At 44.4% G+C, this 27666-nt stretch overlaps 1 protein-coding gene and 1 long non-coding RNA gene across 3 annotated transcripts in view; both read left to right on the top strand.

Annotated features, from left to right (window-relative positions):
• LOC310847238 overlaps positions 1-27666 on the top strand; it is a 410873-nt gene that overhangs the window by 138514 nt on the left and 244693 nt on the right. The gene's annotated exons all lie outside the window — the stretch shown is intronic.
• DOK5 (docking protein 5) overlaps positions 1-27666 on the top strand; it is a 54937-nt gene that overhangs the window by 17946 nt on the left and 9325 nt on the right. For both annotated transcript variants that reach the window (XM_083744688.1, XM_083744689.1), the window contains exons 2-4: positions 18696-18803; positions 25976-26090; positions 26213-26332. In XM_083744688.1, coding sequence (XP_083600814.1) covers positions 18696-18803; positions 25976-26090; positions 26213-26332 — 343 coding nt within the window. The remainder of the gene's footprint in view (positions 1-18695; positions 18804-25975; positions 26091-26212; positions 26333-27666) is intronic.

Raw genomic sequence — 27666 nt, 5'->3', positions numbered from 1 at the left:
CATTTGTTTGATTTCAACGAAGAAAACGTTGGTTCCAGTGAACTTACTGATTTAGTTTGGAGCCTGGCGAGGGAACGAACCCTTTTCCATTTGAGGGCTGCATGCTGGCAGGGGTAAAGTCCAGAAGCAAAAGTGGGAAGATGAGACTCTTAACCTTGATACAGTAGGCTACATTCCAGCTGTGCAAAAGTCAGATATACAGACACATGCACTGCACACACCTCTCTCCTCCATCAAGGCAAGCAAGGGGCATTTTTCGCTCAAAGAATAGCACTTGATGAGGTCATGGAGCAGGGCCAGTGAGGGGTGTGGCTTGGAGAAAGTGGGTATGGCCCAGTGTGGGGGAGGGGAATAGCCTAAAGAGAGTCCTGAGCATCAGACAGATTCCTGGACAATTGCATTTGGTCCCCAAGACTTTGGTTCCCTATCCCTGGTTAAGAGTATGCTTTCCAATTTCTTCTTTTGTTCAAGTATATGTATGTATACGATAAACTCAATTCAATAATATTGAATGGCATAGCTTATTATATCAGCAAGGGAGTTCTGATCACGGGGCACATCTGTTAAGGCCTTGGTCTTAGCTTCTAGTTTTCTGGTTTTGTGGAGCTTGAGTGAACATCAGACAGCTCTAACTCTGAACAACCAGCAGAAAGTTGTTGGGTTTTTTAAAAAATCATTAAATAGCATGATTGGCCCATTAAATGAGCAAGGCTTTTTTTTAAGCAAACAAGCCTGATAAAAAGGCAAGATTCATCACATCCTTCTGACCACCTCGACTCTTCTCCCCACAACCAAACAACCTTCAAAACACTCCTAGTATCCCTGTGCCTGCTACTGCAAGTCTTGATTGATTACCAAGAGGTCAGAAATCGATAGATGTGTGTGCACAACTGGACCAGTCCCTAAGCAAAAAGTACCATGAAGGTATCACCCTGTGGCAATAAGCAAAAGGCATGTTCCATCTGTTTTGTACGTCATTCTCTTATGGCTCATTTCATCACCATCGCCATCATTATTAAAAGTGGAGGGAAGAAGGCTGCATACCACAGAAGATGGAGGTAAGCAAAGTGTTAATGAGTGTGTTGTACAAGCTACGTCAACATTAGCAACAGACGACAGCTCTTCCCCCTCCTCTGCGTCTTCCTAATTAAATGCAGTAAGTAGGATAGAGAGAACCATAAAATGCCACAGCCTTCTTCCTAATTGCTAAGTCCTCATAGTCCCCCAAGTTCCAAAGTCTGTATGGCCACGAGTTAGTCACTGGATGAATTGCACTGGCAGGCAGCCCAAGTTATTAATGAACTGACTCATTTATTTATTTTTAAGCAATATCTGATCTGCGCTGGTGGAAGCTCCAGTCAGATAGCAGGAACTGAGCTGGATCGATAGTATTTTCTGTGTCTTTGTCACTATAGACTTAGTTACTGTACTGTGAACATTACTCATATAATTTATGTTTGGAATCAGCTTCACGTTGAAGCAGAATGGATATTAGTGTGGGCACTCAAGGTGGACTTTCAGCACTAGGGACAAGTGTAGGAGGAATATCAGATTACGATTTTGGATATAGTTCTTCCTCACGGAATGAATTTATGTGTTCTGGAGGATCAGCCCCAGCTAGACAGAAGAGGCAGTGGTTGGTTTGGTGGGAATATCTGTAATTCAGTGGTAGAGTATCTGCTTCATCTGCAGAAGGCCCCAGGTTCAAGTCCAGACATCTCCAGGTAACGCTGGAAATATCCCCTGACCAAAAGTCTGGAGAAACTGATGTCAATCCTGGGCTAGATGGACCAGTGGTCTGACTCGGCAGTTTCCTGTGTTCCTTACACCGAAAATCCATTTTGGGGTTGCCACTTGGGGAGTTGCCACTCTGAGACCTTATTTATGGTCCCCAGCATGGTTGAATGCTTGGTGAGAGACTGTGGAAGGAAAGCTGTTGGTCACCTTGTGGGGTGAGAGCCCACAACAATGGTGGTCATAAGGCTCTTCCTGGTGAGAGCTGGAGTCGGAATGTCTGCACTACCCCAGGTAGGAGATGGAGTGGCTTCCTTGGAAGAATGAGTCTCAGAACCAAACCAAATATTGAATGTGCTACTATTCTATTTATACACCTGTTGTCTTTGTCCATGGAGTTTTCTTGGTAGGGATACTGGAGTGGCTTGCCGGTTCCTGCTCCAGGTGGATCACGTTTGGTCAAAACTCTCCAGTATGACCTGTCCATCTTGGGTGGCCCTGCACGGCATAGCTCATAGCTTCTCTGAGCTATTCAAGCCCCTTTGCCATGGCAAGGCAGTGATCCATGAAGGGGATGTATGGAATGTATTTTTAGTGATGTATGGAAGTGAGAGCTGGACCATAGGATGTATTTTTAGTGATGTATGGAAGTGAGAGCTGGACCATAAAGAAGGCTGATCGCCGAAGAATTGATGCTTTTGAATTATGGTGCTGCAGGAGACTCTTGAGAGTCCCATGGACTGCAAGAAGATCAAACCTCTCCATTCTTAAGGAAATCAGCCCTGAGTGCTCACTGGAAGGACCGATCCTGAAGCTGAGGCTCCAATACTTTGGCCATCTCATGAAAAGAGAATACTCCCTGGAAAAGACCCTGATGTTGGGAAAGATGGAGGGCACAAGGAGAAGGGGACGACAGAGGACAAGATGGTTGGACTGTGTTCTTGAGGCTACCAGCATGAGTTTGACCAAGCTGTGGGAGGTGGTGGAAGACCAGGAGTGCCTGGTGTGCTCTGGTCCATGGGGTCATGAAGAGTCGGACATAACTAAATGACTAAACAACAACAACTATTCTATTTAGAATCATAGAATTCTAGAGTTGGAAGGGACCCGGAGGCTCCTTCATCCTCCATAGGTTCGGAAAGCGTAGACACTGGGTTCCCTGCCTTGCCAGGCCCAGGCACATCTGGGGACAAGGAGGTTTCATCAAGCAGGCTCTGTAACTTCGTCTCATCCCTGCCCATTTTTGAGTCCTCATCCTTAGGTGCCTCCTGCTCCTCTGCTGAATCACAGAGTTCCGAGGGATTCATATGACAGCTGGATGGGGAGACTTAATGGGCCAGAACTGTCCTGGGGGCAGCAATTTGTCACCTCTGCTTTATGGGTGGCATCAGAGCTCCCATGCTTATGCATGGTGTGGTAAGATTCATGGCTGCTTAACACCGTATTTGCCGTATGTTTCAAATCCATGAGCAGTCAGGCACTGTCTGGACGAAGAGGAGTGGTGGGAGAGGCGAGAGGGAGAAGATTAGGAGGAGGTGCTGGATGCCGAAGGGGCAGCAGGATTTAGTGAGCAAGAGGACCCTGTGAAAGGGAGCAGTTCAGACTATAAGGCTGAAGCAGAGGAGGAGGGGTCAAGAATCCAGGGAGTCTCTCTCTCCAGCTGTCTCTCCCTTCCCCCCTGGTTTTCAAGAACTCAGATAGTAATGAGAAGAGAAGAACTGAGGTCAGAGGTGTGCAGTCGCAGTTTGAGACTGCTTGGGGAACATCTGGGAGGTGAAGAGCCTTAGAGAGGGTTAAAGGCAGAGATCTTCAGTCCTGGCAACTGCTCCATGGGGTCAGGACCTATTGGGAAGTGTTGCTGAATCAATTAGACCGAGTAGTATGTTTGCTTCCTTGAATAAAGTGTTAAGTTCCCTGACAACAGAGATCTGCTTCCTTTATTGCTGACCTGCGTCTGACTCCAACCCTGACCTGAGCCCGCAGGAGGTGAAAAAAACCCCTCACCTCATTTTGCACTTCACACATTATGGCACATCTATATTTTCCTGCAAGGAGACTCTCTCCCTTTCTCTGTCTCTCTGTATCTCATTATCTCCCTGTAGTAAAATGAAATGTGTGGTTAGTTCTGCAACTGGTGAATGTCCCTTTTTAAATAAGAACCGTGCGTTTGTAGCAGCAGGAGGGTGATAACAGTGTCATGGGCAAATAACAGTGTCATGCTTAATAAATTTGAGGCATATTTTAGGATGCAGACATAGAAGCCTTACTTCTTCATACTCCTCATTGGTTTAACCATTTTAATTAAAAAGACAGTTTGCATGTAAACTGTGCTGCAGAGGTGGAACGAGTCTGCTTGCTACAGCCATCTGTTCGGTCCCTGTGAAAATGGGATGCTGGACAAGGCAAGTCAGTGACATGATCCAGCAGGTCTCTTACATTCTTATGCCTTGCATCTTGTGGCAGTGGTGAGCTTCCATTTTGTCAAGCATGCCACAAGTAAAGATAGTGTCATCCTTAAAAAAAAAAGATAAATAATTCACTTTTTTAAAAAAAGTATTTATGGTTTATTTGTTTGCTATGGGTGATACTCCAAGTAGACAGACCACTGAAATCAACTGATTTCAATAGGTCTACTTTTGAGTATGACTAAAATTGACTATCGCCCTACATAAGGCCTAAAAGGAGAGAGAAGGGACTAGATGGAGGAAAAAACCAAGTTCTCAGAGTGCCAACATGTTTTTTTTATTATTATCATTTCAGAATCAAGAAATTCTTTTGACAGCAGCAACATTTCTCAAGATCAACCAGGGCAGATAAAATTCTGATAAGAAGTGTCACCCCACTGAAGGAATTTCTTAACTCTGAAACATGTCGGGCATAGTTTGGGAACTTGTCCTCTCTGGATTTTCTTATATTTACACATGGCCATCCAATAGCTTTGTTCTTTGGATGGCACACATAAAACAATAAAATGCAAAATTAAAATACAGTTTCATAAAATCACAGTTTTCAGAGCAGAAAAGCTTCTCCCTGGCAGAAATAAAAACAAACCACAGCTCAAAAGTGGTGGCTAAAACCATGGCAATTTCATACATGTTAAAAACCACAGGGTTTTTGAAAGGCTAGGAAAAATAAACAAGTCTTCACTTGGCATCGAATACGCCACAAGAAAGGTAGGAAGGGTATGCCACAACTGAGGTACCACCACTGAGGAGGCCCTTTCCATGGTACCAATTGGAGTGGGACCTCAAAGTTTGGATAGCCATTCTTTTAGGTATCCTGGTCATTCGGATTTAAGAGATGAAATCAGCACTTTAGAATAGTCATGGAAATGGACCCATTAGACTGCCAAGGTATGGCAGGCACCCACTATCTGAACTTCCCAGAAACAACTGAAGACATTTTATTCTGAGAAACTTCCCCAGTTGGCTGCATAGGTCTACTGCCATGTGTGTGTGTTGTTGGTGCTGCTTTTATTATATTTTGTACATTGACTTGGGATGCATGTTGAAGGCGATTGATAAATAATATAACCACAACAATATAATGCATATTAAACAAAGCTACACTGGAAGCCACCAGCTCTGGACAGCACAACTGGACAGCTCACCCTGCTTCCAAAGGCTGGAACCCACCAAATATTGAGAAATAAAAAGAGGGGACCATAATAGAATCTCTTTTCACCTTCATATGCTAAAATTACCTTACTGCAATTACTCTCCTGTAGGTTCATAATGTTCAAAGATGTATTGACAATATTTAGGGATGCATTGCCAATAATTAGGGATGCTGTCAAATTCCACCACCATTGGCCTAGAGACTGGAAGCCCAGATATAAACTGGTGTGGAAGCATTGCTGGAAAGGGTCAAGACCTTTGCAGATGCAAGGAATCAGAGTTATTTATACCAGTAATATGGCTGGGGAGTGTGGCAGCTCTAAACTACTAGAAGCCCCTTCAGTGAACCTTGGAGGACCACTAAGAGAATGGTCTCTTTAAAACAAACATGGGGAACTTGCAGCTCTCCAGATTTGGCTGGATTTCCCATAATCTTTGTTGGGAGTTGATGGGAAGTTGCCTGGCACTGTAGCAGTCATACCTCACCCCTTCCCCCCCAAAGGTATTCGAAGGGGCTAGGGAATATTCAGCATCTTCAACTGGAGTAGCTTCTTGATGCTGCCACTGTACAGCAGTTCTTGAACCTCAAAACTCACCATGGCAGCTTTCATCAGCCTGCTGCCCTCCAGATATTTTGGAGACCAATTCCCATCAGTTCTAGCCATTGTAGTCCAAAACATTTGGAGAGTTCAAAATTTGAAATGACTGGCTTTTCATTGTTGTTGTTGTTTAGTCGTTTAGTTGTGTCCAACTCTTCATGACCCCATAGACCAGAGCACGCCAGGCACTCCTGTCTTCCACTGGCTCCCGCAGTTTGGTCATCTCGTCCTCTGTCGTCCCCTTCTCCTTGTGCCTTCCATCTTTCCCAACATCAGGGTCTTTTCCAGGGCGTCTTCTCTTCTCATGAGGTGGCCAAAGTATTGGAGCCTCAGCTTCAGGATCTGTCCTTCCAGTGAGCACTCAGGACTAATTTCCTTCAGAATGGAGAGGTTTGATCTTCTTGCAGTCCATGGGACTCTCAAGAGTCTCCTCCAGCACCATAATTCAAAGGAATCAATTCTTCGGTGATCAGCCTTCTTTATGGTCCAGCTCTCACTTCCATACATCACTACTGGGAAAACCATGGCTTTAACTATACTATATGACTTTAACTATACTATAGGTTCCAGCTTATTCTGTCAGAAACCTGATATAAGCTCTGACCTTTTCAAGCATGCAGGTCGAGTTTACCATAAAATTCCAGCTGGAAAGCTCTTGACATCTTACTATGTTCCAGAACTTTTGTGAAACAAAATTCCCTGCATGGAGAAATTTTGTCGTGATCCCCCTCCTTTAAGGTAAGTACAACGTTAGTGAAGCAGAACGCATGGTGAGAAATGTCTCCGTTAATGAGCTGCCACCCTATCTCTAGGTCGTCTATTTTTACAGGTTTATCTCACGTATAGAAAAGTCAAATTTTGGGCACAGAGCCAGGTGTGTAGAATATGATCTTGCACTACAGGGTATTGCATTCACTTAAAGAAAGAAAAAAAGATAGAATAAAAAAACCAAATTCTTCAGAATACCTGATCTGTCAGTTCTCATAGGTGTTTCCTGGCAGCTTGTACAACCACGGCAGGCACATTATGCTTTTGTTTTGGAAACAGCAGAATAAATAAAGTGAAATGTCTGTTTTCCAGAAAGTCTTCCATATGCCTCAATGAAGCAGAGCTTGGCCTGATTTGTCCTACGCAGGACAGTAGTGACAGTAATTGTTGTTGTCAGCATCTGTCTGTCTCTGGAGACAATGGAGGAGTAAACTTTTGGGAGTGAAGTCAAACTGTTGGAAGGCCTCAGTGCCTGCTGTAGCTGTAGAAACTGATAAGGGAGAGATATGTTTTGTTGCAGCTGGGGCAGATGAAGGCTTCTGGCTGTGCTGCTGCAGATGCGGCGTTTCTTCTCTCTGCGCTCCTCCTCCTCTGGTCACTGCTATGGGTACATGACCTGTCTGTCTCCAGGCACTGTGGCCGTCTGCAAGGGATTCCCACACAGCTGGGTCGATGTTGCCAGGCTTTGCAGATGTCTTTGTAACAGAGAGTTGGTCTGCCAAATAGCCTGGTGCTGGAAGCCAGCTCCTTGTAGAGAACATCCTTGGGGATTCTCCCGTCTTCCATTCTGTGGACATGAGCAAGCTGATATGTCCTATACATGACTGTAGCGACAGTAATAACATTATATGACTATTATTATTATTATTATTATTTTGTAAAATAGTGTTTATTGTATTGAAATATTATACTTTTTTATTCCTTTACTGTCTACTTTTCTTTGCATTTTTTCTTTTTCTTCTTTACTTTTTCTTTCTTTCTGTTTTATTGGATATTATTCCTTATGTATAGTTTTGTTTTGATGTGTTTACTTTGCTATATAATAAATAAGTTTAAAAACAACAACCCAAAATTAGCTTATCAATGCCATTGCAGTGCAGTAGCTGCAAGGTGGACAACTGTTCCTTAGCCCTGGACCTCTGTGAGTCTTTTCACACAAATGTCATTCTGGGGATAACTGAGATAAGAATTGCTCTTTGTATTCCAAAAAGCAATATGGAAATAACACCTCAAATTCTTAACCATACATTTCATTTGAAACCAATGCACCTGTTTTGTATATGGCAGCACACTCAGTTATTGGTTATACCAATGCCCAACCCTTCCTCCAAGGTACCCTGAATGACTTAGATGTGCCCCCCTCAAGCAGTCACTGGCACAGAGGCTGGTCAAGGTCAGGGCTGACAGAGGCTTCAGAGATGGTGCTACGCCAGGCACCTTCAAATTGAGAGAGCTCTTTGGTAGAGCACATTTGTTCGCAAATATCTCTAGGTGGTGTTGGGAAAGACTGCTCCCTGAAATGTTGGAGAGCTGTCTCGGTCACCGTAGACAATATTGAGAGAGGTGGAATAGGGACCTGGGCCAAGGAACGGTCAACTGATGGCCTGTATACCAGAGTTCATCTGCTCTGGTGGTCCTGTTAGTGGTGAGCCAAGATGAATGTTGTATCTCATCAGCATCACTCCCCACCCTGCAAAACAGCCCTCCTAACACTTTTGATACTTCTATGTACCCTTTAGTGTAGGGGTGTCCTTTGGTATGTTCCAGGGTCACATTCCCTCTTCCTCTTCCTAGGCTACCTTTGCAGGGGAGCGGGTGACACTGTGGTCTAAACCCCTGAGCCTCTTGGGCTTGCTGATCGGAAGGTCGGTGGTTTGAATCCGCATGATAGAGTGAGCTCCCGTTGCTCTGTCCCAGCCTCTGCCAACATAACAGTTCAAAAGCACACTAGTGCAAGTAGATAAATAGGTACCGCTGTGGCAGGAAGATAAATGGCGTTTCCATGTGCTCTGGCTTCCATCATGGTGTTTCGTTGTACCAGAAGCGGTTTAGTCATGCTGGCCACATGACCCAGAAAGCTGTCTGTGGACAAACGCTGGCTCCCATGGCCCGTAAAGCGAAATGAGCACCGCACCCCATAGTCGCCTTTGACTAGACTTAACTACCCAGGGGTCCTTTACCTTTACCTTTTACCCCTTGCAGCAGCCTTCCCCCAAGCATTTTTTAAGTGCCCTGAACTGTGAAAATGCCTCTTGTGTGCTGTTCTGCATAGGCCTGTGACTTCTGTCTAGCTGGAATGTATAACCAACTATAAAAAAGGTAAGAATCATACCCATTGCCCTGGTTTGCAGCCTGAACAGCAACTCTAAGAAAGTGGTTGTCACAGAGCAACTGAAAGCTGTTAACAGCATTTGACTGACCGATGGATCGATTGCATGAAGGCACTGGCCATTTCAAAGACAATGAGGCGAAATGTTTTAAAGACTAAGAGCAGAAGTTTGAACCCTGCGCAGACCATGACCGCAACCCAGTGCAAGGCCTGCTGCCAGATTCTGCAATTACATGTTAACAAACTCTTTGTATTTGCTTATTTTGTCCCTCTCCCAGAACGCTGATCTCTATCATTGTTTTAGCTTTCGTGGTTGTTGGCAGTTTGTCTAAGCAGATGTTGAGCTGAAGAAATTCCAAGTGCCTGAATGACAGACAGAGAGAGGCAGAAAGGCAGGCAGGCAACCCAACCCCATCTCCTCCTGGTGTTCCTTCAGATATTTGATCCTCCTCATTTAAGAACAAATTGCTTCTGTTCAACTCTTTGGCTGTGAAAAGTATCCAGCTGTAATAGCTGCCATGTGTCGGGATCAATACAAAAGTGTGAAGCCAGTGCTTTTTCTCCTCTTTAACCGGAGAGAGAAAGAGGCAAATGAATCATTTTGAAGAATCAGCACTTAGGGACACATTAAACCTCTTTGTCTTTGTCTGTGTTCATTTCCCCGTAATCCTTATGCAAAAGAAAATGAAATCCTGACAATGTGTTTTATTGATCTCTCTGGGTATTGCTATTGCTGTGAGTTTGCTTCCTGAATTAAAGTTTGTTGTGCGCTGCAGTTAGTGTGGGCTTGATCCGGAAGATGTTGCTTGCGGCATGCAGCAGCCAGATCAAAGGTATGCCCTTGTAAGTTCAATGGGACTTTCTGTCTCAGAGGTGGGGAACCTTTTTCAGGCTGAGGGCCACATGCTCATGGTGTTTGGGACCAGCATAAGAGCCAGTCTAAGGATTGATGGATGAACATGAAACCGCATACACATCCATTTGTGTACCCTCTGATGCAAAAACATAATTTGGACTGGCTACCTCAGCATGTAGCAGTTCCGAGCATGGCCAAGATTATGCATGGGAAATTGTGAGGGGTAGTTGGAGAATTGCTAGGAGACCCCCCCCCCCCAATTTCCCTCACAAAACTATAGTTCACAGAATGGTTTAACAATCAATCCCTCTTCCCAGGGGATGGAGGGAATTGTAGCTGTGTGAGAAGAACAGTTCTCAGCACTCTTCACAAACCACAGTTCCCAGGTTTTCTTAGGGAAAGGCATGACTGTTTAAAGTGGGATGATACTGCTTTAAGTGTAAAATGTTATTCTAAAGCAGCAATGCTGCAGCAAGCAAAGGCTCTAGCAGCTCAGTCAAGCTGCTTGTGGCTGGAAAGCCAAACAGGAAGTTTGTGACTGTTGCCATGGGAACAAAGGGGCACTCCATTCTGTATTGAGCACCGGATGTTAGCTCAGTGTGTGTCATATGACCTGTACAGGATGTACATGGGTGGAGTTTGGGAGTTTCTCTCCGTTTGTTGAAGAGAGCAGACATCTTTTACTGTATGACTGCTAGAGACAGAAATAAAGATATGTAGTTACATTTCTGTCTGAGTCTGATTCCCCTCCCTGGGGATATGCAGGGTGCAGGGAGGAGGAGAAGCAGTTGGTGTGTTTTTCTCACAGCCTGAGGAAAATCACCGGAACGGACCTCGTATGTTTTTCCTGCCTGGAGTCGCCGGAGGGAGGTCAAAGGAATTCAGCCGGTGCCTAGACAGATAGGCACATACCTCTGACCGGGCCAGAATTCCAACATAAAATGCAGACGGGGCTTAAGTTAGCAAAAACTGGAAATGTTAAGGCTCTGGAATGAGGTTTTAAGTTGATATTTTGGTTCAGGGATAGTGTTTCAACATGAACTGTCAAGGAGAAGCTTTATGCAGCTGTGGTTTTTCAAGCCACTTCATTTCCCCCACGCTTCGCTGAGCAGAAATGCACAGTGTGTTTTATATATTGGATGACAATCTGAATAATTGTTATGAATAGATTTGACAACAGCCAGGGAAACAATGAATTAATGCGCACGTACTAGGCAAGTCTATTATTCAGAAAGCAAAATGCTCTCAAAGGATGTTGTCATTAGACATTTGTGAACCTGATTTCACTTGCTCAATGCTGGAATTTTTAATGAGAAAATTATTATTATTATTATTATTATTATTATTATTATTATTACCCTAGCCACTCCATATTATCTATAGTGATCTAAAATATATAGCCACTATACGTTGTCTATAGTTATGTCTGAACAGGACCAGAATCACTTATGACCCACTAGCCAGAACATAGCTCACAATGTATGGTGGTGTAGCAGGGGCTCTATAGATGTCCCAATTTTGCTATCAGCCTGGAAAAGCAAAAGCAGGGAGAATCATATCAGCATCTAGGAGGAGAAAATACATAGTTCTTGTCTCAGTTTGGCTTGGTGAGTCACAGTTTCTGCAGGACTTACGAAGTACCACCCACTCAGTAACCGAAGAACTGGAAACTGGAAACTATGGACTCGGCTAGATTGGTAAAGAAAAAGTGATTTATCTGTGTTGTATATGCAATGTAACATCATGCCACCAGGTGGTGCTGTGGAGCCCAGTTTTTCCTCTACCTGTTTCCCCTGTTTAAATTTGCAACACGTTTAATTGAAACACTTCTTTGATGTGTCTAGATCCAGCCTATATGTGCCAGGATCAGCAACCATGGTTTAATCTCTGCTTGTTCAGCAAACCATCACCAGGGCTGGGGAACAATTTCCAGCTTGAGAGTCACATTTCCCTGTGAGCAGTTTTCTGGGGGCTGTGACTCTTAACATGACTCTTCCCTGTATGTATCACTGGGGTACATGATAGCACAAAAGGTTTGTTTCTACACACCATCCATGCGTTTCTTCATCTGGGCAAGCAGGATGGAGACTTCCAGAATACATTCCAGCCATGCAGAGACCATGGAGCAGAGCTGGTGAGAGTTTTGGTCTAGAGAGGCCTCAATGATTGCATTTCTTCTTCAGGTCTGATGTTCCTCACTCCCAGTTTAAAGCTTATCCTTGTCAGACATAATGACAAAGTGCCGTTGTTGTTGTTGTTTAGTCGTTTAGTCGTGTCCAACTCTTCATGACCCCATGGACCAGAGCACGCCAGGCACTCCTGTCTTCCGCTGCCTCCCACAGTTTGGTCAAACTCACGTTAGTAGCTTTGAGAACACTGTCCAACCATCTTGTCCTCTGTCGTCCCCTTCTCCTTGTGCCCTCCATCTTTCCCAACATCAGGGTGTTTTCCAGGGAGTCTTCTCTTCTCATGAGGTGGCCAAAGTATTGGAGCCTCAGCTTCAGGATCTGTCCTTCCAGTGAACACTCAGGGCTGATTTCCTTAAGAATGGATAGGTTTGATCTTCTTGCAGTCCATGGGACTCTCAAGAGTCTCCTTCAGCACCATAATTCAAAAGCATCAATTCTTCGGCAACCAGCCTTCTTTATGGTCCAGCTCTCACTTCCATACATCACTACTGGGAAAACCATTGCTTTAACTATACGGACCTTTGTTGGCAAGGTGACGTCTCTACTTCTCAAGATGCTGTCTAGGCTTGTCATTGCTTTTCTCCCAAGAAGCAGGAGTCTTTTAATTTCGTGACTGCAGTCACCATCTGCAGTGATCATGGAGCCCAAGAAAGTGCCGTTAGTCATAAGTAGATGCTTATGCTATCCTTCACAGGACTGCACTTGAGGCAAAGAAAGCCCATCCTGTTTCTCCACCTGAAGGGAAACTGGAATTGCCTCCTCCACTTAGAGCTTCTGAACTGTCAAATTCTGCTTAAAGTAGGGAAGCTGAGTTACATTTCCGCCCGAGCAAACGTCTGTGCTTAGCCCGAGAGAAGATGAGCTGGAGAACTCCTTGCCGCAAGAAAAGGTGTGTGGCAAAGAATTTAGAAAATTCACCCCAAAATGGGTGAGATATTAGTAGAAAATGATGTCAGTAGCTGCCGACTGATTATGCCAAACTCTGCCTCCGCCTGCCACCATTTTGTGGCAGGCTGTGCCCCCTGCACCACCATTTTGTGTCTGGTGGGCCTCAGCAATTTTCAGCTACCTCAAGTGGGCTCTGGAGGTGGAGAGTTTGAGAGCCCTTGATGTACAGGAACTGAATCAAAACCTCTCAAAGAATAAGTGTGTGGTGTCTTCTAACCTTTCGATAAATGCCACACAAATTGACGCCATTGTTAGCATAAGCAGTAGTATATCCCCAAAGGTTTCAGATGCTGAGAAACCGGCCCTAGAGTCATGACTTGAAGATTTACAGAAGGGAGAAATTTACAGAAATTCACTTTGACTAGAAGCAAATCCCTTCTCAGCAGTATCGTTATTACTCTCGACAAATAAGCATGTTTACCTTCTGGCTGCTAGCATTACAGATTCAAACAATCCTGCTTAACCTTTGCAAATAATCCTAGGGTTATTTTAATAAGGCACAAACTGTTCACCCACCAGCTGGATTCCCTAAATCTTTAGCTGTGCTTTTATTTGCCAAGCTGTTGAACGCAATGCCACCTGGATGCCTCAGCGGTTGCTGGCGTACCTCTGCACTCTCTGGAAACGGAGTTTGGTTTCCTAATCCTGTGTAGTTATTTTACCATCAAACGTCGCCATTCTTCTCTGGCGATGATGTATATCTTTGGTACCTAGATCTGTCATCCTGAACGTGGAACTCAAGCAAGTGGGGATAAAATATCGCCTCAGATTGGATGGTTTTGTTCACAAAAATGAATGCCCTTTTTGTGTCTCAGGCAATCCTTTTCAGAGCTCTCAAAAACTGGCTCGGATCCAAAGAGCCATGCAATTAGCTGTGCATGCCCCCCAAAGGGGTTTGGGTTGCATTTCTCTGAAAGCAGATCCCTTGTCACCTGCCAAACCTGCATTTGAAAAGCAGGAGGGGTTCAGAAGCATTTTGGGATATGGCATGTTGTTCAAAGGGATAACAAAATATGTTGAAAAACCTCGTCAGGTCACTCTTGCAATCCTGACTGCAGTTCGTATGATGTGTGTTTTGAGAAACACAGAGAAAATATTGTCGTACAAATGTGGATGTGAAAATAGTAAATACTTTCCAATCTGTACTAGAGGATGGTCAACATAATGGGGTTCACGTGTGGTAGAACGAAGTGTGCTGTGAGTTGTATTGTTTTCTTTATAGAAGCTCTAATAAAGGGTTTGGGAAGCTGCCAGCCCACAGATTTTGGACTCCAATTTCTGTCAGCCCCAACCAACGCATTCAGCAGTCGAGGATGATGGCATTTGTCATACAACAACATCTGGAGGGTCTCCATCTCTGTTCTTTTGAATGCACATGTGGAAGGTCTGCTGCCATGATGTCCCCACCCCCAATGGATTTTTAAAAATAATCTATTATGTAGGTCTGTAAGGTTCAAAGGGGATGTGACACACAGAGGACTTCCATGACTCAAATAACTGATTTTTCCCCCTTACAAAATCCAGTCCTCCGTTTTAGATGGTAATATGCTCACCCACTTTGAAATATGGTAAGCTAGCCCTCAAGGCCAGCCCAAGACATTTTGCAGCCTGAGGCAAAGGACAAGATGGTGCCCTCTCAACATTCTAAGTATAGAAACTGCAAAACTATAAGGAGGCAATAGATGCCTGCCTGAAATCTTGCAGAGCTGCTATCAGTCACTGTGCACAATGCTAATTTAGATCGTTAGTATAAGGTAACTCTGTGTGTCTTGGTGGATAAATGGACCTATACAGTTGTACCTTGGGTTACAAACACTTGGGTTACAAACACTCAGCTAACCCAGAAGTAGTACCTCGGGTTAAGAACTTTACCTCAGGATGGGAAGAGAAATCGCGTGCCGGCGGCCCAGCAGCAGTGGGAGGTCCCATTAGCTAAATGGTACCTCAGGTTAAGAATGGTTTCAGGTTAAGAACGGACCTCCGGAACGAATTAAGTTCTTAACCTGAGGTACCACTGTATGTTTTATATGTTCACTTTGTATATTCTGTGTTTTCCCCATTTTACTGGTGCCCCCAGTCCTATCAAATGAAACCATCAGAAAAAACCTTTAACTGGCTTCTGAAACCATTGTATTCTGAAATTACTCCCAAACCATCCTGAGCTCTCTGAATTTGCTGTCAAAGCCATTTAATTCCAGTGCATCACCCTATTGTATCATTTTGCCTGGTATTCCCACCCCAGTCTTTCCCCAAGTATATAATATACTGTAAACTATCCTGCAGACAAAGCCCCCAGTTCAGTGGCATAGCGTGGGTTGTCAGCGCCCGGGGCAAGGCAAGTAATTTGCACCCCCTAACCCGTGGATTTGTGCCTCCTAACCCGTGGATTTGCGCCCCCTAACCCTAACCCCCAGATGTTGCGCCCGGTGCGGCCGGCCCCCCCTGCACCCCCACGCTACGCCACTGCCCCAGTTCCTTCTCAAGGATACGTAATGAGAAAGGAAGATGCACTGCCAGCTTTAATTATACAATCATTAGGTTTGTACAGCATCTCAATACCAACAAAGCCAACTCCTTAGGCGGTCCTGATCTCCTGGGACCCTACATTGTTTTGCATTAGCATATCTTCCCAGTTGGCTCTAGAATGGCTAATGCTCAAAGAGCTATTCAGTAATCATTTTCATATTAGGCTATTACGTTGTTTACTTAGTATATTGCCCCCTTTGGAAAATATAGAGAATTCTACGCTTGATCTCTAATCTGCTTCGTTTCAGCAAAATATAGTTTCCCTCTTTCAGCAACATGCTTATTTGTCTTGACTTCCTTTCACATGTAGGTGCATGGACACTAAAGCACCCTCTGGTGTACAACCTGCCACTCCATTTCACTTGTGGTAACTGGTGAGGTTCATTTCAAAGTGTTAAGTATGGTAACATATACTGCTGGACAACTTTGCTTTGTTATTTCATTCTGGCACAACCTCCTGATATGTTTTTAAATTATGCGGCTAAGTTTAGTTCCTTCTTGGTTTTATCCCCCTCATAACCATCTGCCCATATAGTAAATGGTGCTGTTTAAGTTGCAGCTATCTTATAATAAGTACAGCAAATCAGCTGTGTGTCTAAACATTGTACAAACCATCCTCAGGTTTTTAACAAAGAGAATTGTTATGATCGGTTTCCCAACATGTTGGCTTCTGAAGCGGGTGCAGAACAAGCTGTTGCAGAAGAAACAAAGACGGCAAGGAAAGGGCCTCCAGGATTGCTTAGCAGAATGTATTACAGGCAGAAAAGAATTTTCCCTGGTTGCATCTGTGAGTTGGTGTGGATATTCTCATTATACAGCCTAGGGACTAGGTGGCACTGGACTTAGTTGTATCTGGGAGCAGTCAGAAACTTCCCAGGTCTATTCTGCTCTTGTTGAAGGGAGACAATAAAGTTCTTGCCTAGCTTCCTGACTGTTCCTGACTGGTGTGTCCTCTATGCCTTCTATGGCAATCGCCTACTAGTACTGGCGGAGGAAGGGGCGGGGGGAGCATACCGCCCCCAGACCACATTCCTGGTGGGGTGCCATTGCGGCTGACCCCTGGGCTGGGCGCTATGCCCCCGGGATGCGCACCATGCCCCTGCGGGCAGTGTGCCATACCCCTGGACGCACACCACACCCCCGGGACGTGCACCAGCTATGCCCCCACCTGCTCTCTGCCCCCGGCGCTGGAGCATGGAGACCACCACTGCCTACTAGGGAGGTTCACATAACCTTTTGCTTGCAGGTCGAAAGGGCGTGTGGGGGATGCTGTGGAGGGTATCCGCAACACCATCAACCACCCTACTGTGAGTGGGCACACTGCTCCTGTCCTGCCCCAACCATAGACACCCACAGCAGAAATTACTCCCCTCTGATGTGTGTTCAGCCAGCATGGGAAAGGGCTGTGCCTGTGTACTACACGTAGTGTGGAGACATAAGGGGAAGACCCTGACTGGCTGACATCCCCTAATTGAATTTCTTTATTTAATATTTGCTCCTAAATATGACTACCAAAAGGTTTTCAAAAATAACTGATCTGTTATGTAACATGTATTGTATACAGCAAATGAACGGACAAGCTACAATGCAAGTGACAGCACATTTTGAAAGCAGCTTAAGAGTCGAGGATCCCTCCTCCTTGCCAAGGGACATCTTACTCACAGCATGCAATGTTCACCTCACTCACAGAGAGATGCACACTACACCCAGATCCTTATGTCGACACAAGTCGTACAATGTCTGCTAGTCATCCCGTTCTACCCCCACACCTTAGAAACATCCATAAGCACACCACCCACCCAGTCACTCCAGTATCTCCCAGTCACTTGTGTCGCCAACCACTATCACCAATCTCTTCGCCCGCTCTACTAAAAATGTACAGAAACACTAGGAGACAATAGAACCATTCACTGATAGACGCATATAAAATATCAGGAAAAAAATCTATCCACCAACCACATGTTCTAGATGTAGTCATTACAATAATCCTGTAAGGCGGGTCAGTATGAGACTGATGCTGAGAGACACCACCTTGCCTGACACACCACCTAGCACAGGGGTGGACAGCATGGTACCCAGCTGTTTTGGACTACAAGTCCCATCATTCGTGAACATTGGCAGTGCTGGTTGAGTGATGGACCACTGCATTGGTTGCCCCTCCACCTAGTATGTTCACGGTGAGAGGAGATTTGAGACAGGATCGTCTAGCTCCCTGTACCAGCTTTCAGATGTAGTCCTTTCCTTTTTCCTCTTCTAACAACTACCAATGGTTTTACATATTTCAGCCATTTACCATCACTACTGTAATGGGTGTATATGAAGTTGTTATTCTGCATCAAAGGCAATTTGAATCTCTCTTGAATTATGCAATTACCAGCGTAATACAGGGATACTCTTTAAAGATTATCTTGCCATTCCTCTGTGCTCACTGCCAGCAATTATGTCATCGTGGGATTGGGGATCGGGTTGCTACTTATGCACCACCCCCACCAAAAAAAAAAAAAGGATAAAAGAGAACATGCTTCTTCATATGTACAGATGCAGATTTGGAAACAATTACTTTACACATTGCACAGGTCCCAGGTTCAAAATACAGGACCCCCAGGTAGGGCTGGGAATGGTCCCTGCCTAACACCCTGGAGAGTTGCTACCAGGCAGTATGGACATGGTTGAGCTAGATAGACAAATAGTGTGACTCATAAGGCAGCTTCCTATGTTCCTGACAGAAATAGGAACCCTATATATAATAATCAATAATATTTTATTATTTATGCCCCGCCCATCTGGCTGAGTTTCCCCAGCCACTCTGGGTGGCTCCCAATCGAGTGCATATATTTTAAGATAGTAGAGAAGACTGCGACTAAGTGATCTGTGGGCCTTCTCAGTCTTCTGCCCAGGTGCGAAGAGTAGACAGGGAAATTCAAAGGAAATGGACATCATTTGGAAAAGCAGGAGGAGAAAGAGTCTGAGAAAGAGGAATCAAAACCAACTCAAGGCATTTTGCTGAGCTGAGTACCAACCCCTTGCATTTTTATGGGACTCTTCATTCCCCCAAATGGAATATTTGAAAATAATTATTTGTCACAAGGTTCACTTTTTAAAAATAATAATGTGTTTCAATGTTTCTAGATTTATCAGAGATGCTGGCTAGTCTTCAAGAAAGCATCAAGCAAAGGGCCCAAAAGAATAGAGAAATTTTCAGATGAGCGTGCTGCTTACTTCAGATGCTATCATAAGGTAAGAGAACGTGCATGCTTCCTCTGTGTCTCCTTCACAAGAAGGTTTTCCCATGTAAGTAACTCCCATGGTTAATCTAGACTTTAGCGGCAATTCTGCTAATGATTCATTGTGATTTAGGCCCTATTCCCAGGGCTAGCCCACCCATGAGGCGGAGTGAGGTGGTCACCTCAGGTGGCAGTTCCGCCCACCTACCCTTCCTGCCCACTCCAATCTCCCCATTTCGCCACTGGCACTTCACTAGTCCTCCCTCTCTGGGCCCATTCTGCACATCCACCCAAGATCATCTGGCTGACCACAGAATGCTGGACTAGATGGGATTTTTGTCTGATCCAGCAGAGGCGCTTCTTAAGGTCTATTCTTCCTATCAGTTTATAATCAGCCTTAGAGAAGATATAAATAGTATATTTAAATTGTAACTTTAAAAATTAATACATCCCTTTCAGAGAATACCTATCAGGGGTTGTATCAATGGAAACAATATAATTCATTCATCATTTGCATAATCGTCGTTGCTAGATAGAAAAGTTTCTGAGACTCCTTGTTAAAAAAAATCAGTTGGGGATCACTCTGCCTGAGAAGGTACATGTGTAATTCCCCTCAGCACCATAACAATAATAGACCCTTTAATTTTTAATCTTTGACGGCAACAGCTTAATATATTAGAAAATTGGGATTTAGGTGTGCAAACAGTCTCGGCGCCTGGGAGCGAAAAGATAAGCTTTTGGCGGCTGATCCATTCTTATTTGGCTTGAGAGGTGTTTAAGGAATAAATCTCATGAGAATACCACATTTGAATCTCCTTAAACTATTTGCTCCGATCTACATCTCTCGGATGCATAATTTATACAGGACTGGCCATGAAGCCTGGGGGACAATTGGCCCTACGTGTGTCTAGAAATAGAAGTTCAGGGGAAATTTATCTGAGGCCATTTTCAAAAGTCACGAGAAGAGACTCAAAATCCCTTCCTCTGCTTCATCTCAACTCCTATTGGGATTGCGCAGAATGTATATTTAGAGCACTTTAATTTCGGCTCAGCACAGAAGGTGTGTCATCTGTAATGATACTGAGCCGACAAATTATTGATGCAAATCTTATGTCTCTTTTACTCTCTCCCCTTCTTCACATGGTAATGTGAAGTATAAGTGGTACATCCACCTCTGAATGATATGGGAATTAGGGCTGAAATGGAAGATCATAGTCTCTTAAACATTTGCTTCTTTAAAATGGGTCTTTATTTCCTCCCCTTGAATAATCCAGAGACTAGATTCTCTGCCACTCAAGGTATGTAGCTATCCATTAAACCCTGTTTATGTTGGTGTAATGTGAACAGTGGGTTAAATTACACAGTGCTTGGTCTCAAGTCTTGAGGAACACATCTCCATGTCTGGATGTTCTGAGATAAGGGTGCCAGGTGCCCTGGGTTTCCATAGCAACACCAGCAAGGCCTCCTCTCGATGTGACATTCACCCACCAGGCTGCACTAGTCCGTGTGGCGTCTCCTGGGGGGGCAGCCATGGAGAGAGTTGGCTGTTTCATCCTTTTCCCCTAGCTCAGAGGCAGTAGTTCTGGAGGTGGGAAGTGGGACATTCCCAGATCCAGATGGAAGCTGGGAATGCTGGGAATTTGGGATGTACTGGTAAAAACAGGGCAATTCTGGGTATGGTGATATCTACAGACTTCCTAGAACTTCTACATTTGCAACCATAATTACAAATAAAGCCGACCCTTTGACATGTTTGTTTATTTGTTTATTGTGGTTTATTAATCAAAAGTAAACAGTAATCCAACTAATCAAACCCTAGATTACCACACTAAAGACAGCAGCAAAAGTCAAGACACACAAACTATGGTACCACTGATCAACAAACAACAACAGAATCAAAAAGCTTATGTGAAAAAGGATTTTTGTTCAGTTGTCAGCAGAACACAAATACAGAAGAAGATGCCCAGACTTCTCATGGAAGGAGTACTAGCACTGAAGAAGCCTTCTTGTCATGTCACACTGAACAACAGCACTCTCTTTTTTATGTATAGAGCCAGGAATTCTAAAACATACTAAACCTTTATTGGCCTCGTTGGAGTCAATAATGTGTTCTAATAAGCATCACAGGCAATGATTTAGGATCAGTTTAATTCCTCAGTGCCTGGAACTGATATAATCTAGCTGTTTTTTTCCTAGTGATTTATTGCACTAGCTCATCTGACTTATGTTCCCTTGCCTTGGTGATGTATGATGCTGACATATATCTCTGATGATCTGGCTTTATAGATACATGGGCATAGATCCAGAGATTCCTTCTGCCAGTGGCAGCATCCTGGGAGCATAGTTACACGTATGAGATGCTCCCAGTGCCTGCTGGTGGAAGGTAGCTTTAAATGTTCCCCTTGCAGTACATCTGAAACAGTGAAGGAGGTGCTGTAGGAATTAGTGAAAGTTGCCTTCCCGCAGCTTCCAGAAGTGAGATCCTGTGTTGGATTGGCAGCCCTTCCTTTCATGGGAAAGAACTCTGGACCCAAGTCGTGGTCAAGGGAAATTATATGTGGAAGGGTTTGCCTAATCAGGTGGTAGGAGAAATGTTTGAAAGGAGAAGATATGAGGGTATCTTTTTCAGCTCCCTTATACTATCTGAGGAATGCCAGCACAGTGTTGCACAGCATGTCTGCAGGGAGGCCTAGAACAGCATGAGGATTCAAGATTGGGGAGAACTTACTGAATTTTCTGGAACAATATGCAAACTGAAACATCTTTTTAAATTGGCACCTCACTGTCTTTTGCAATTCAGCTCTCCAGCCAAGTAACATGTACAAAAATGCATATGTGAGCAAAAATAACATACACAAATGCATTGTATTACAGAAAATAGCTTTGCAAAAATGTGTACGTTAAGGAAAATTTATATATAACATCTAACAATATTTGGAGAAATTGGAAAAGCGAGTGTTAGGCCTCTTTGGAAAGGTCTACAGCAGTTTGTCGAATCCATTCCAGATATTATAGTGTACACTGGAATTTTGGCAGAGTAGAATGAATCCATTCTGCCCAAACTCTTCAAAGCAGATCTCAGGCAGATTCTCATTCCCAGTTGCGGTTTTGGTTATATATCACTCTAATGTATGCATCGTCTGGCTATTATTGAGTAGAACAGAATTTATTGTGTTCACATAGATGAATGCTTCTTGCTCTCTGCAATATCAAATCAGGACCTTTGGCTCCATGAAGATAACAATCATGGGAGATGAACAATCTTCCTTGCCTGCTTTATGAACTGATGCCAAAATGAAGTGCAAACGGTGGGAATGACAAGTAGCAAAAAGAAAACAAATTTTACTCTTCAGGTGAATGAACTTTGAAGCCTCAAATGTGAACTGAGGCTTGCAAGATGTACGTTGAAATATATTGCTCTGCCTTTTGGATTTCTGCATAGCAGTTGCTCTTTCGGTGTCTGACCTTTAAGGATGAATTGATAACGTGAATAAATCGAGTAATGCTTCACTTTTATTACTTCCTTCCCTCCTAAACAGCATAAAGCCATCACAGGCAGCCAATAGTCCATGCCTCATCCATATACGGTTACCTTCATAAAGAGCTTGATATGAGAAAGCATTTCAAAATAGAGTGCGATATCTCATTTCCTTCTACTCAGAGGAGACCCAATCATATTAATGAACTTAATTACTTAAGCATGATTAAGTACTCTGAGTGTGATTAATGCTGGATATCGCCCGGAATTCAGATTAAAGCTATCTTGAAAATATTAAGCCTTTGTAACCAAATAAATGATGGCATATTTTCATTTAATTGAGAAAAATATATGGAAGAAAGCTAGATTTCAACAAGGCAAGAATAAAATCACCTTGTTTGGGTTTCCTTCCCCTTTGCATGGTGTGTGTGTGTGTGAGAGAGAGAGAACATTAATGTGTGTGCATGTGTGTGAGTGAGAGAATGAGAGAAATTATCAGGTGGTAAGATGGTGCTGCGGGACGCGGGTGGTGCTGTGGGTTAAACTACAGAGCCTAGGACTTGCAGATCAGAAGGTCGGCAGTTCGAATCCCTGTGACAGGGTGAGCTCCCGTTGCTCAGTCCCTGCTCCTGCCAACCTAGCAGTTCGAAAGCACATCAAAGTGCAAGTAGATAAATAGGTACTACTCTGGCGGGAAGGTAAATGGCGTTTCCATGCGCTGCTCTGGTTGGCCAGAAGCAGCTTAATCATGCTGGTCACATGACCCGGAAGCTGTACACCAGCTCCCTTAGCCTATAGAGCGAGATGAACGCGCAACCCCAGAGTTGTCCATGACTGGACCTAATGGTCAGGGGTCCCTTTACCTTTACCTTTAAGGTAGTATTATTTACATGTGGTAGAAATTTAGGCATTCACATGAGACTTAATATTTGTTTTTGTTTTTTATTAATAAAGCTTTCTCATAATACAATAATATTAAAAAACACTAATGTAAATAAAAGTAAAAACAGAGAGAGAAGGAGGAAAGAAAATACAGAAAGTGGTGGACCCACCTGATCTCTCACCCTGGGAGGTCTTCCCTTCCCTGCCTCAGTTCAGCCTTGATCTTTGCATCCCACTCTAATAACAACTCTGCTGGATTGGACCACAGGGCATCTTGCCCGTCAGTCTCCTTCAAACACTTCTGAGCCAGAAGCTTCTTGGAACTATTCCAGCAAAGCATGAAGGCAACAACGTCTGCTGTTATTTTGTCCGCGGTATCTAGTAATGAGAGATAGGTTAAGATGAGATGTCATGACTGCCCCATGAGCCTCATGACCCCATTGGGAGTTGAATGTGTGAATCAACTGAAAGACTAGAGGCAGGAAGGAGAAATATATATGGGAATAGAGGTGAAGTGCAGATAATTATTGGTATGTCTGCCCGGTGGAATGGCAGGGTACCTGATGGCTTTTTGAGAGGATTAGACATAGAATGGAAGATGGCAAGATCCCCAAGGACATGCTCTGTGGGGAGCTGGCTTCAGGCACCAGACCCTTTGGCAGACCAAATCTGTGTCATAAAGATATCTGCAAACATGACAGGAAGGCTGGCAACCCGCCATGTGGGAATCCCTTGCAGATGACTGCAGTGTCTGGAGACAGACAGACAGGTCATATATCCACAGCAGTGACCACAGGAGAAATGACCACTGGCAGGAGTGCAGAGAGAAGAAATGCCATAGTGCACTGGCAAAACCGAACACCTTCATCTACCCCAGCTGCAACAAAACATGTCTCTCCTGTGTTGGTCTCAGCAGCCAGAGCCGGTGCTGTAACTCACCAACGGTTTGACTTAATGGCATACTCTTCCATTGTCTCTTGAGACAGATGAATGTCAACACTGAGAAGAATATATTTGCCTATCTTCGGCTGAACGGGGGGATGAAAGGAACCTGTGTGCTTGCCAAGGAGGGTTCATTACTGAGCTATTTGAAGTGCCTCAGATCACTCTCCTTCCCAGGCTGAGGGGGGGAAATGGAGAAAACAGGATATATACTGGAACAGTGTGATTTTTGCAGCTGCTGTTGAAGTTGTAAACCAATGAACCATGTGGCGGAGCGCTGGAGAACTTCTGGAACAACAATGGGATATTAACATGCCCAAGGCATGATGGAGAGCAGTAATGGCTGGGAAGACCATGGATAGAATAAATGTCACACACAGGAGGAATAAGGATATAGTTTGAATGATTCACGTATAGGGTTTATAAATCATTTAATGTGTCAATTTTGCAGTTGTTGTATAAGGGATGGTTATTCCGAATGGAATGTAACAGATGAATAAGATCTTGGAATGCAGAAACAAAGTAAATCATCAAACCATCAATTCTAGCATGAGGGAGGCTACCTAAATTATATAATTGGGCATCTAAATGATTGGGATTAGTAATTGTATTGTATTGTAATTTGGCATTGCTATCATGAGACTACCGTTGGATTATTGTAATTGAAAACTAATAAAAATTATTGTTAAAAAACAAGGCTATCGGGAGCTACTATGTTCTATCTCCTCTATCCAAGGCAGCATGTGTCTGAATAAGGGTTGCTGGGAATTGCAGGTGGGCAGAATGCTGTTGCACTCATGTCTAAGTTGCAGGCTTCCCAAAGGCATCTGGTCAGCAACGAGATGCTGATCCAGATGAATCCTTGGCCTGAACCAGCAGACTCATTTTAAATTCTTATGCAACGTGGTAGAATCATGAGATTCCCAGCTATTTTGTGTTAAACTATTTTTAATGTACTTTAAATGGTTGTGAGCTGCCCTGGGACCTTAGGGTGAAGGGTGGAATCATCATCATCATTATCCAGTTCTCCTCCCAAGTGGTAAAAATCTGGGAGGACACACATCTGAGCCAAGCTCTTGCCAGATGGGCCTGATGTTCTTTCTTGTGCACGTCCACCAGCAAAACTGCTGCTCTAGCACTCTGCTCTTGAGCTTTGAGCACTCAGAATCCCATACCATAGTAATGCAGATCCCTGCCTATTGTGCTGGCCCTGCTGTCTTAAGCATATGCGGTGCCGGAGTGCAAAGATCCGCCTGGTGCCCCCCCCCCCAGGTTGCCCAGCTCCAGGCGCGCAGTAGGGTGGAGCCGGCTGGCCGCCTCAGAGCCTTGCTGGCTTGCTCACCCCCAACTCGTGGCACAGAGCCACCCGCAGGAGAAGAGCCCCCCGCGGCGCTCTGACCGACAGGCGGGCTCTTCCCCAGACTCAACTCTTGGGCCCAGTACTCTTGGCCTAGCGCCCCTGAGAGCCTGGCGCCCGGGTGCCCCGCACCCCTAGCACCTATGGGTAAGACGACCCTGGTCAGATGCATCCTTTTTATTCATTGTGAACACACAGATTAACACATTGTATTCCCATTTCTCCTTGCCTTCACCCGACCTGAAGAACGCCTCACCCAGCAAGCCAAATGTAGTCAACATCTAGCCACATACAGTAGCCTCCCAGGTCCTTAACAAGCCATCTTGCTTTTGCCATCTTGAGCAGGAAAAGAATGCAGAAACAACTCATGCCTGGTGAGTTGTGTTCAGTGCACTGAGTCACAAGTTACACAAGCCTCCTCCATATAAACCTCTTTGTACAGAGATCTTAATGAGAGCTGCAAGTTGCTGTCTTATTTTATTTCCCTCCCCCTCCATTCCTCCTCTTCTTCTTCTTTTTACTCCAGGTTACGGAACTTAATCATGTGAAGAATATATTGCGCTTGCCAAAGGGCACAAGGAAGCACGCTGTAGGGATATATTTTAATGATGACACATCCAGGACGTTTGCTTGTGAATCAGGTGGGTTTAGTGGCATGGGTGGTTGTCATTAGCTGTAGTAGCTGTAACTGTCGCAGCAAGCTGTAAACGTTATAAATGTACATACCACACCAACATGCAGATTTTTGGTCGTTTATATGCAGAGCTTGAAGCGGATGAATGGTGTAAAGTCTTGCAGGTGGAGTGCCTGGGGACTCAGATTAATGATATTAGCCTTGGAGAACCTGACCTATTGGCTTCCGGTGTAGAGAGGGAACAAAGTGGTATGTAAATACTTTTTTTTTTAAAACACAACTACAAATAGAAACGTTTAGGCTGCTTCTGCAATGTGCTCATGCAATCCATAAATACTGTGGACCAGTGCAACACAGTGTGACATTCTTCCATGCGATCGTGTTTAGTGCTCCACGGTTGCCGCTGCTCCCAATGTTACCCTATTTATAGATGCGGATATATTGCAATGACCAAAGTTAAAGCGTTTCAGCTTCCGCCAACTCAGTAACACAGTTGGGATTTAAAAACAATTTAAAAAATTGAACCTCAGCTGTGATACAAAGAGGAAACCGAAATGTTTTGCTGCATAGTGCTAAGCCTGCTTTCAATTTCATATGTCATTTCGTATGTTGTTCTGTGTTTGACCGAATCCTTCTAGGGTCAAAAGCCTGCTTCAGAAGCAGGGGGCACTTTTCAGGCTGAGGGCTGCGTGGGAAAATGTTGGGGTAGGTGGGTGCATGCCAGTCAGAAGTGGTGCCAGAGGAAGAAAAATGGGAGGTGCAAAGGCTGTGACTCCTACTTTTGTATAGTAGGTTATGTGCCAGCCAGAGAAAATTCAAGGGTCCTTGCAGGGCAACATATAAGAAGCACCACCCCAGTTCAAGATATTGGAGAAGGGAATAGAGCAGGAGTCAGCAAACTTTTTTCAGCAGGGGGCCAGTCCACTGTCCCTCAGACCTTGTGGGGGGCCGGACTATATTTTGAAAAAAAATAACAAATTCATATGCCCCATAAATAACCCAGAGATGCATTTTAAATAAAAGGACACATTCTACTCATGTAAAAACACGCTGATTCCCAGGCCGTCCTCAGGCCGGATTTGGAAGGTGATTGGGCCGGATCTGGCCCCGGGCTTTAGTTTGCCTACCCATGGAATAGACCTTGGGCTAGGGAGAGCAGTCTGAGGAAGAGCCATGGCATATGAAGAGTCTTGAAGGCCATGTCGAAAGGCCTACAGGATGCATTCAATCCCTGGACCTGAGCTTTTTTCACCCTTGGCACACTTGTATTTATTGGTTGGTTTAAAGATATCAGTGTTCAAAGTATGGATGGGGAGGAGAGAGGCACACAAACAAGATCTGCCTCCAGCATGCCCACGTGTGATGTCCTTTGCGGTCGTCAAGCTTGGCAGCAACCTAAAACCGCACAGATTTTGCTACGTGCCTGTCTATCTCAAACAGCTTCACAGTCAAGTCCTTTAAAACTGGTAGCAGGCTTTTGCACTGTCAATCACTTCCCTTTCCTGCAGATTGTCAAAGTGACAGAGCAAAGATCAAACTAAGGATAATAGTGCGGAATGCTTGCGTTGAAGCTTCCAATGAAC

This window comes from Podarcis gaigeae (assembly GCF_964106915.1).
Source record: "Podarcis gaigeae genome assembly, chromosome: 6".
NCBI classification, from domain to species: Eukaryota; Metazoa; Chordata; class Lepidosauria; order Squamata; family Lacertidae; genus Podarcis; species Podarcis gaigeae.
Note: the sequence above shows the minus strand (reverse complement) of the source record. Positions and strands in the feature narration are given on the sequence as shown.